General features: G+C 41.6%; 1 protein-coding gene across 1 annotated transcript; it reads left to right on the forward strand.

Moving 5' to 3' along the window:
• Positions 1-6: 6 nt before the first annotated feature.
• Positions 7-5,437, forward strand: LOC129602056 (ran-binding protein 3-like). The gene is made up of 7 exons (XM_055501012.1): positions 7-103; positions 693-950; positions 1,268-1,342; positions 2,087-2,449; positions 3,208-3,316; positions 4,172-4,317; positions 4,980-5,437. Exons 2-7 carry the CDS (start codon positions 729-731, stop codon positions 5,190-5,192), a joined length of 1,128 nt encoding a protein of 375 aa, XP_055356987.1. The 5' UTR covers positions 7-103; positions 693-728; the 3' UTR covers positions 5,193-5,437.
• Positions 5,438-11,972: the final 6,535 nt, after the last annotated feature.

Raw genomic sequence — 11,972 nt, forward strand, 5'->3', positions numbered from 1 at the left:
GGATGTGGTGCAGCGAACCACGGAGGACCCATCAAAAACGGAAGATACACAGAAAACGCTGCCTGCGTCAGACCCGACGGCCTCCCATGATCCCTCTAGCGTGGTACGTGACACTGCTTTATTGGCGGTATTTTTCCCATATTTTTCTCTTTCCATTCGTTTCGGTGTTTAATTTTTTCTGATTTTCCTCATATTTCTAATTCTATGGGAATTTGTTGTGTTTTCCATTTGCACTTTTTTAAAATTACTTGTCGTTTGTTCCTGGTAATAACCGGAGATAACCTGAAATTTTAAATCGTTGGCGATTTTCTGAAATTTTTTTTGCGCACGAATTAAAATTTTATTTTAATCTTTTTTGGTGCTTTATGGTGATCATTCTTATTTTTTTTTTAAGTATTTTATGGGGCAGTTGTTTCTTTCGCCTCGCTGTTTTTCTTGTCTCATGTTTACTTTACCTCTTTTGAGGAATTTGAGTGTTGTTTTTATATCGAAACTATTTTAATTTTTACCTGATTTGATGCATTTACAAGTGTATTCTGGATTTTTTCTTCTGTTTATTTGTAATTTGCACAGTTTTTGTTTCAGCAGCTTTTTTTTTATCGTTTCGGTTTCTTCTATTTTTTTCTTTAATTTTGATCGTTGAGGAAAAATGTGGATGGAAAGGTTGTGCCAATCTCTTGATTTTCTCGCAGAAACCGTTGACTGACCAAAAAGCAGAGACGCCGAGCATGACAACGGGTGGGAACGCCATTTCGGAGTTGGAGACGGTCAACGAGGAGAAGAAGGCAGAGGAGATGCAGCCGGCGCACAGTCCGCGGCCCAATCGGCGCCGTGAGCGCGACCGCTCCGACGACGAGGCCTCGCCCGAGCGGGCCCGCGAGCGCCGCCGCGACGACGACCGCCAGCGCAGCGTCCAGCCCGTCCTTCCCGCGGAACCGGACGTCGCGGCGGTAAGAAGATTGTTCAGCTTCTATCGTATGTTCATTTTGCTTCGTAACATTCTAGTCGACTAAATCACGTGACCTACATTCTGTGTTGTTTGAATTTTTTATTTATTTGAAATTTTTCTGTGGTGTTTGGGAAGTATTGATGCATTTATTGATTTTGCTTATTTTGGATTTGTGGTGCACTTCTGAACAGCCAACGCATTTTACCGATTATGGCTGCGGATTTTATTATCAATTTGGATTTTTTTATACGGGACTTTTTGATTGATTTTATTTAGTATTTTCTGATTAATATGAATTATTTATCGCCATTTTTGCAGTCGCATCCGGCGCCGGGAACTTCGCCGAGCGGAGGACAGTTTATCTTCGGCCAAAATCTCAACTCCCGCGTGACCGTATGTTGCTCTTCCATGTTTACAAAAAAACGTAACAGTACCCCGGCTTCTTCATTGTACGAATTCGCATGGCGTTGTGATTGTGCTAAACACACTAAATAGGCATATTTATGAACCTAATAATTTGGGCATTTTTCTACAATTTAATTATTAATTTTCGTCTTCATCCCAGTATTTTATAACGGGATTCACTACCGCATTTTTCCCAAAAATTAATTCCTTTATTCTGCTTAAGTACTCGTATTTTCCACATAATTTTTGTATTTTTTGTTTCCCAAGATTTATTACTTGCTGTGTAATTTTCCTCGTCTGCGCAGATGAATTTTGTCTGAAAATTAATTATGTTAATCTGAATAATGAATAAAAATAAATAAATAATGAATAATAATAATAATAATTAAATAATAATGATAAAAAATGATTTTTTCTCATCCGTATTACTACAATTTACCGCCGAAAGATTACTGTAATTGTCGAAAAATATTAAATTGCATTTATTGTACATGCAAGTAATGTGTAGGTGAAATGAAAAATTAATGAAAGATATTACTTGAATAAAAACAATATATCTGGCCGTTCCATATTTAACCGTAAATAATTACACGGGATCAAATAAACATGTGTAAAGTCATGATTGAAAACCGGAGAATTAATTTAATTAATTAATTAATTTCAAAATCTGCTTGCCATCCTTTTTCGATTTCTTGCGGTGCGGCTGAATTAATCCGCTTTTTTCTTAATTAGAACGCCGCCTCCGGACCGGCGCCCTTCTCGGGATTCGGGGGCTTCGCGGCGCTGGCGCAGACCTCCTTCGGGACGGGCTTCGGGGGCTTCAGTGCCGGGACAGCGGCGCCCGCCTCCGGCTTCCTCTTTGCTCAAGCCCTGCAGTCGCAACAGCCCAAGACCCCTTCCGCGGACGAGCCGGATACGAAAACAGAGGGCGCGGTCAATGGGAAAGCCAAGGCCGGTGAGGACCCCGTGGAGCCCCATTCCGGCTCGTCGCTGGCCGAGTCGGCGCGCATCGAGTACGCCGCCAAGAACCAGAAGCCCTTATTCGAGGAGGTGGACGTGGTGACCGGGGAGGAGGGCGAGTACAATGTCTTCGAGGTGGGTCTCCGTGATTATTGCTCATAATTCATTTAAAAAAAAGATTGTTTTTAGTATTTATTTGGTTTTAAGACAATAAACTGAGTTTTTTATCGGAAGTCTGACAGGATGATGTGGAGATCCGGTTAATAAAATACACATTCTTGTTTGCTGAACCATTAGTTAACTCTCAGAATTTAATTGTCGTTTTTCGTAATTCAACTTTAATAATGCGAAATTACCTTTATTTCAGGATTTTGGTATACTGAATTTAATTTCTGAATTGTAAGTTTATTAGTAGCACGCAGGTCGGGTTATTACGATTTATGTCCTTGTTTGTTAAACATTTATTATTCATTCTCAACATTTTATTTTTATATTCTTTTATTAATTCAGTTGTAATAAGTCAGATTTCGTTTTCGTTGCAATTTTGATTACGTAAAAGTGTAAAACGGAATTTCTTGATCTTAGATTTGTTAATAACAGCCAACACGAAGATTATCCAGTCTATGCATTCATTTCACTTAATTGAGCAGTATTTCAATAAAAAATTAAATACTGTCGGTGTTTTTATTCAAATTTAATACAGTAAAAATCGGTCGTTTGTCTGGAATTATGAAGTTATTATAAAGTTATCAGTTTATGAAGGTTTAATGGAATGAATATTATTGAAGTAACGTTTAGGGTATCAAATTATAAAAATTGTAGTTTATTTTTATCTTATTCGTTTGGTTTCTCACTGTCGACGACGAAGTGATTGTGTGTCGGGTGTGTTGCAGACCAGTGTGAAACTGTACGGATTCGACGCCGGCGCGCAGCAGTGGAAGGAGCGGGGCCGGGCGGCGGCCCGCCTCAACGATGCCGACGACGGGACGTATTCGCGGCTGGGTGAGTGTGGCAGTCTTCTATTCATGTCGCTGTCTTCTTGAGGATGTTGCCCGGCCTTTTTTAATGAATTTTTTCGGGGTTTTTCATTGAATTTCAGTTCAATAGGGAATTATTTCTTCCATGCTGTTGGCTATCGTACAACCGTTGCCTGCTGCATATGTATGGTACTTGTTGTGAATCGTAGTGTTGTGGCTGGTTATGTTTCGGTTGAGATGTGTATACAGCTGGTTGTCGATGTAGGAAAAGGTTGGAATTTACTTTCGGTTAGAAATACAGACAGATTATACAGTACTGATTTTTTATTAATTCCACCTATTATGCTCTGCGTACTTTTACTATTTATATGTAGAATATTATTCGAGATAATTTTTCGTGAGCGAATTTAAAATATTAATTTTATATGTGCCCATTGCTGGGATATCCGTGCGCACCGCAGTCATTCTTATTACGTCATTAATTATTAATAATTTTTTTTATTAAGAATTAATCCTCAGTATCATTCACAGCGCATTAAATACCATCTAAGTTATCTAACTGAATGTTAGTGTTGCAAAATGCAGACCAGCTGTTCAGCACAAAAAATTAACAAGGAAATTAATATTATAATTATTATTATCGCACCACATAGCCAAAACTCCTGTAAGGCGGATACCGTACCAGACTATTGAAATTGGCTTTTGGTTAAATTAGAAAATTTCCTACCTTTTTTTGGTTTGGTTTTATGAGATAGAAGTTAATGAGATGTACCTGCCGGAATTCGTGGCTGTGTGAATATTACCTGCCATATTACTATACATGAAGAAAATGATTAAAATTAATTTGATTCTAATAATTTAATTCTGGTGCTGGTTGTAGTGGTGCGGATGGCCGGCACGCTGCGCATCATCATCAACATGAAGCTGTGGAAGGACATGGTGGTGAAGCGCATGTCGGAGCGCAGTGTCTCCTTCTCCGCCCTCGACGCCGCCGACGGCCAACTGCCCAAGGTCTTTCTCATTGCGGTACGTCCGACGAATATCTCCGTAAAATAATCACTTATTCACTGCTTTCTCAATCGAGACAAAATTTTACTATTTAATATTTTTGATAGTGAAATTAATCAGAATTTAATTCAGAATAATAAATTAGTTGGAGATGGATGTTTAAATTGCCAGCTACTTTAAGTGCGTCCGATTTTTCCCCTAAAATGGAAAGAATTTTAATTGTATAATGTGTATCCATTAAATTACTGTAACTATTAAGCAATGATTAATTTTCACATAAGCTTAATTTTTGCTTTTTTTTCTCACAATTTTTCACGGTTTTTCGGACATGTTTACGATTTACGGTTAATGCGCGGCTTCCCAACAGGAAGATGCGGCTGGTAATCTGGTTTGAAAAAATATTAAATGTTCGAAGAACGCAGCAGCCGTGGAACGTTGTAATGGACTGTTCGTTAATTTTACGGATAAAAAATTGATTTGGTACCTAATTTATTTTAATAATATTTTACGAATTTATTAAATTTATCTTGATTATTATTAATATTTTCTCCGAATAAGTTATTAATTTTATGGTCAATAACTTTTGTATTTGCACGCGCAGATAAATAATTAAAAGAATTTAGGAATGGTTTCTGTTATTTATTACTTTATATTATTTATACCGTATTTTTTATGTACAGTGTTCGGCGGCGGATGCGGAGACGTTCCACAGTGAGCTGAGCAGTCGCGTGGAGCAGTTGCGCACCGAGGCGCCCCTGCTGATCGCCACCCGCGGCGCAGAACGCCTGTCCCTCACCGCCAAGGGCGAGTCGGGTCTGGACCGCAGCGACACCTCCCTGGAGGAGAAGCCCCACGACCTCCATCCCCCCAAGAAGCCCAAACGCGAGGACTGACGCGTGCCCGGCGTGGCGCTATACTTTTGGCTAGTTTTTAACGGGAAATGACCGGGATTTTTGACTTGTGTTAAGAAAACGGGAACGATCCGGGATGGTATTGTGTTATTACTGGTGTTCCGGGAAATTCCCATGTATTTTCGTTTTGGGGAGGATGTTTTGTGGGTGGGGGGGAATTGGAGATTTTTTTCGGTTTATCCTTTTCCGCGAGTATTTTTGTCGGACCGGCAATGGCAATAAAAAAAGGGAAAATATGATGTATTTTTTGGTTAAGTTTCTTTTTGTTTTTAAATAAATTTAAGTGGATGAATTTATCGAATTGTATGCCGATTTAGTTATGACACACAGGAGAAACCGAGGAAGATAACGATGTATCAGCAGCTCCTATTCCTTCTATTATAACGGAAACAGTAAAATTTTATTCGAAAAATACATGGAAAATAAATGATACATTTTTGAGATTTGTGTTACGATTATTTCCGGTTATTTCCTTTCTAACCGTTCAGGCGTACCACTTATAGCATGCCCGAGCATGGTATACTGTTGTGCAAAAAATTTGTACCCGGCCTTTGTGTATTAATGTACTTATATTTTGGACGCGACCACAGCACGATGAAGCAGTCACTATATGTCATTAAAGGCAGTTACATAGGCAAATCATTTTAACTCAACTATAAGAAAATATAAATTTAACCAATAAGAAAATATTAATTTAACCACTGCATAGTGCATATGCCTACGTAAACTCCGCAGTGCCAGTCGCTTATTTCAACACAACGATTTTGTTAGAATTAGAAAAACTGACATGATACCTAATGGCGGGTGCCGGCGAGTACCAAAATTACAGGAGTACCTTTTAAGCACAACTTTAAAAAAAAAACTTCGCTACAGTATACAGAAAAAAAGTAAAAGTTTCGCTACAATATACAGATGTACTGCATTATAATTAATTTATAATACTTGCAATATACATGATACATGTTACATACACAAAACTACAGCTAACAACGAAACCAGCTGGTTTCGGGTAATGCACCGACTTAGGGAACGTTGTGGGCACGTTCAGCCCCGATAAAATTACATAGATCGTCAAACGTAATCAAGCAGATACCGTGCTTTATCCATTCGTGTCCGCAGTCCGCGCCATCGTTGGTCGTTATGCTCAGATACGCCTTCGGACGTTTTGTATGCTGTGCATAAAAAAAAACGGCCGACAGCATATCTGAAACAAAACCGGATTCCGGACCACTTTCTGCCAGGCGCAATTGGTCTACACGGACGCCAAAAGCAGCTGGGGTATCACGCAATAAGCGTGAGTTTTCAATAGGATAGCATGGCACACTCTGTAGTCTGTATACGCGAAGGTTCCGGAATTTAGCCACTAAATGTACGGCAAGGTTTTACATATACAGAGTACACCCATTCCAATTTTGCATCTATAGTTGTATGTATATACATTAATTTAAGTACAACCGCGTTAATTTAAGAATTGCGTGGAAAATATGGTCCAAAAATGGCACCAGAGCACCGAATCGTTTTACGGTTTTATATGGTAAAACACATAATAAAGCGTACATAGCGTTCCGGTTTACTGGGCATGTCGTACATGTCGGAAGTGGGGTGGATCACTTCCGAATCACTGCACTGCTTTGCAAGACTCGTAATAACCATAATTAAATACGAGTAACAGTTACGATTAGAACAATGCATTTAGCAGGTAGTGTACAGATACATTACTAAGCGAGCACTGCATTTACCTCAATGCCTATTACGTATAAAGTGAATACCGGGTTTAACTTTTAAGTATATCTACAGAATATATAAATGCCATATGCATAGGGTGTCTTCCGTTATGTTGAAAATTACTAAACCACGGGTTAAGAGACTAACACCGCTTGATCGACTTGCAAACGTAACCGTCGACATCAATCTGCAGCACGATGGTACTCACCGCGCCAACGGTACCAGTTCATACTGACAGCGGACGAGTCAGTCTCCACAGTCGATATTCCATACTGCGTCGGAACGCGGCCTTGTTCGCCCTTGTCTGTCGTGTCACAAGATGGAGAGAATCATAACAACTGGGTGGAAGATCTCTTTGAGTCTGAATCGGACAGAAGGGACGTCGGAGTTTACGCGCATCTTGTCCGGCGCAGATCCACGAGATCCTCACAATCAGTGTCCACGATATTTCTACCCGAAGTTGTGAGAAATGAAGGACAATTTGCGTGCTAACTGATGTTAAATTCTAGGTGGCCGCTGTTTGGCCGCCTAGCTCCTCCAGACGGAGCTGCCGTCTGCCTGACCTATTTCTGCTTCCGCTCTGCGTGTTTGCACACGGGCGCTATCTAGCTCCGTAGCGTCTCACTATTTTAAATTCTTAACTGCCTGTGTCATTCCAGTTTTGTCAGTCGAGCGCTCTTGCAGTAATCGTTGATGTTTACCACCCACCCACCTTACAAGGTGGCACTGACTGTACTCTGTTCTAATCAATTAAAGAGAGAAGGCAGTCGGGCATAGATGGGACGTCGGAAACTCGAGGCGGTGAGGTCCGCCTGCGCTGTCCTCGATTTCGCACTGGTCCCGATACACCGACCTGCTCGCTCTCAGATACCGCAACATCGCGCCTGTTTCCGGATTACCAGTAAAGATATTCTCTAGCGGCATACCGAATTTAACAATAATTTGCCGCTAGCACTCCGCTGCTGCCGGCATGTTTGGTTTTCGTACTGCCAGTTGTCTAATTGTGTACGCAGTGCGAGTACGGTAATTCTTTTCCGGACGTCGGAAATGCGCTGCATACTCGATTGCCATTAAAAATCAGTCAAAACAGGTGATGGCTGTCAATAAAAGGTTAACAGCAAGTAGCAACAATCGGAGTCCGCTGCTTTTCCAACAAATAGATCGTATCGACATCTCTACCAGACACCGTAAAAAATAGGATTAACTGTGAGATTGTAGCAGAAAGCTTGCATCACAAGTACTGCAAAGTGTTAACAGTGTAAAGTGTACACAACGCGGTGTATTATTACTGTATAGTATACGCTGTATACTATGCCACGACACGACATAAATTGAGTTCACGGCCACGAACCTCGCACCCCAATGGGCAGTCCAACTGGCTGGTTAAATGAACAGTGTAACGAAAGCGCGCAGTCATCACAGTTAACAATTGCCATCTGCGGCAGAGCATGGCATCAAATCAGTAATTAACTGCATAATGCTGCCTTTAATTAATACTGCCGTGTCATCCAGAGTGATAATAATATTAATAGTAATTTCCTATTTTCATTTGTGTCAACTCTTTCGAGATGCCCTTTCCATCCACACTTTTGACATTTCATATGTTTGTACCAGCATTCGTCAGCGTGTCTGTCTCTATAATTACGTGGAAACGGACATTCTAACCCATGTTGGCAGGCCTGCCTTTTCCAGTTCCACTGCTGATGGATTTGTCCCTCTTAATGGCAGATACATTTGATAATTTTGATTCCTTGGTAACCGTCTTTGTCCATTCTCATCCGGCCTCGAAACTGAGAGGTCCATCAAACACCGCTTCAAAGGTCAGTAGATCTCTGGAGTTGAGCCATCGGTCCTGTCTAGCTCCTCCCGTGACTGCCCCGATGAACATTTCGTCCTGGATCATCGAAGGGATTTCGCCGATCGCGGTCTTATCCCGTTAACGGTTGACAAATTCCACGAGTTCTTCGTCTTGTGCATGTAGCATGTGGAAGAATTCGTACCGTTTTGCGTGCGTGAAGGCCACTTTAAGACAGATGATGTCGCGCAACTAGGTGCACGGTCCGAATTTAGAAAAGGGCAGTTTAGAAAAGGGCAAATCACCCATACTGTGCACCGGGCTCGATAACCGGCTTAAAAAAATTTGTATATCCGTACTTAAACCGTCCGAAATATGAGAAAACTCGAAGTATCTTCAAAAACTGATTAGACTGTTAAACAATGGCCAAATTTAATACGAATACTCCTGGTTTGTCCCATACGTCCATCTGGTCTCGTGACACACATCGGGGACTCAGGATCCCCGGTTAGTATACAGTACAAACCAAAAGGGGAAGCTGAATCTCCGACATGTTGTCCTTCAGTAGCGCGTTATGTCCGAACGCGCGTTCAGCAGCTTTTTTGCTACTGACACAACAAGTGCAGTAATCCGATACGCTGTATAATACACGAAACTCGGCGCACCGGTGCTGCCAAACTGTGCAGAGTTTTGGTTCCCTACGTGGTTGTGGTAAGTGGTAACTGATTTCTACTACTGAGAGAAATACTAGCGGCACCGCAGACAGCCGGTCGGAGCTAGAGCGAGCAAATGCACGGCGCATAAATATCAACTGATCAACAAAATGCATTCAACTGATCTTTGTGCCCAACTGCAAGAAAAGACTCGTTTAACTTTATAGTGAGTACGGTCGGGAGGAGTGTGTATCGTACCAGCCGGCATCAGAAAACGCTGTCAGTTCCCACAATGTTTTGCGATGGCCCGTTCATTTTGATTTTATCGTTATAACAGTTTCTGCGGATCCTGGCACACGTGAAGCTTTATACTATACCATACGTACGACTGTCGACTGGGAAATGTTTGCGTACCAATAACTATTACTACCGACAGACGTTGACGACCTTTGAGCTGGTAACCACCCTGGCTGCACTGGGATTTCGTCGGCAAAAAAGTATATAATTATAAATTGTTAACGGTCACTGCCATCAGTGCCATGAGCCACCGCTTTTATCATTTTCAAAAAAAGAACATTATGTATTTTCTGGAAATATAAATATTTTTCTGTCCCCGGGACGTTGGTTGAATGTCACACGGTGGAGAGCATCATAATAGGTAAATGGAAGACCTCTGTGGTCTGTTTCGGACAGTACTGAAGACGGAGTTCACGCGCATCTTGTCCGGAGCAGATCCACAGAGAACCTCGGTGCCAAGATGTACCTGTTCAAGAGTTTCGAGAAACAGCAATAATTTGCCAGTTCACACTGCCAGTTTTCAAGCTTTGTACTCAGTGTACTGTACTCGTACAGTAATTCTTTTGCGGACGTCGGAAATGCGTTGCATACTTGATTGCAGTTAAAGATTAGTCAAAACTGGTGATGGCTGTCGATAAAAGGTTAACTGCAACAATCGGATTCCGCTGCTACTTCGCCAGAGAGATCGTATCGATATTTCTTCTAGACAAGAATGAAGAACCATAGCTACAGAAGGCCGGAATACTATACCGGTCAAAAAAAGAATTTTAAGTTGTACGATTTTTCGGTTGGCTGATATACACGTACAGTATGAGTGCTCGTGCTTAACATTTTGTTGGTGTTGCCACAATTGCCAGACGAATCCATACATGTTCTGCTGCACAGCAAAAAAATACAATATCTACATCGACCGTTTTTCAAGTTCCCGTTGCGCTTCTCCTTTTTGCTGCCGCGATTCCGGTGTCTGCGCCGTTAAACATGGTTACTGCCAGATAGTGGCAAAAGCCAGAAAGCTCGCATCACAAGTACATAACGCGGTGTATAGTGTAGGTATATATACTGTATACCTACATAATATTCCATGCCACACAGAAAACCAGTTCACGGCCACGAACCTTAGACCCATCGGTCTCATAGTACAACTGCCTGGTTAAATGTCCAAGGGCGCTACAGTGCAACGAAAGCGCGCAATCATCGCAGTTAACAATTGCCTTTTGGGCAGGTTAATGCATTAAATAAGTAAGTAATTTCATAACAATGCTTCATTCCGCAAATCGAGTTTAAAATACGATAAATATAATTCAATTTCAGATAGCTGTGTTACAGCATTGTGAAGTGATCACCACATCAATCATCTAACTTGTTTCCCAGTTACGAAATAGTTCTGTTTGTTGCATAAACGAGGTACGCTAACTCTGCTGATGCTTAAAACATGATCGTATCTGCAAAGGTAAATAGGGCGTGGATAAAAAATATGATTACAAAGAATACATGGTACGGAAAAACCTTTTCGGGAAAGTGTCGGCATTTTCCGCATCTACCGCATGTAATTCACACTCACCAAAGTCGATGTTCAGCAGATCGTTAACGAACAGCATGAACAATATGAGCCCCAATACAGTCCCTTGCGACACGCCAGATTACACCGGTGGCCGAGCGGATACGTTAGCCGATATGCGTACATGTTTACTTTCTTCCGGTGAGGTAACTATGAAGCCACTGCAGCACTCTTCCTTGTATGCTGCTCAGGTTCCATCGTCATTTCACCGGAAAAAAAGCATTGCCTCCATCGTTGTCCCATACGACCATCTGCTGTCGTGACGCACATCGGAGATTCCGGTGTCCCTTTGAGTATACAGTACAAACCAAAAGGGGAAGCTGAATCTCCGACATACTGCACTTCCCTAGCGCACAGTATCCGAGCGCGCGTTCAGCAGCGTACTTATTTGCGTAATACTGATAGAGCAAGTGCCATAATGCGTTATGCTGTATAATTTACGAAACTCGTAAAAGGCGTATTGGCAACTGCGCATCGTTAAGGCTGCGCAAAAAGTTATTAATACAGTAATGCTAGAAACTAGCGGCAGCGCGGACAACCATCCGGTTTGCGATCAAATGCACGGCACAAACAATTCACAAGAAGACATTCAACTGACCTTTGTGCCCAATTGTAAAAGAAGACGCGTACTGTACCTTTCATTACTGACAATTGAGTATGTGTTTGGAGGTTTGTATGCCGTACTCGCCAGTATCGAAAAGCGCTGTCAAGCTTGACAATGTTTTCCGGTAGCA

The sequence above is a fragment of the Paramacrobiotus metropolitanus genome, unplaced genomic scaffold, assembly GCF_019649055.1.
Source record: "Paramacrobiotus metropolitanus isolate TYO unplaced genomic scaffold, Prichtersi_v1.0 Parri_scaffold0000317, whole genome shotgun sequence".
NCBI classification, from domain to species: domain Eukaryota; kingdom Metazoa; phylum Tardigrada; class Eutardigrada; order Parachela; family Macrobiotidae; genus Paramacrobiotus; species Paramacrobiotus metropolitanus.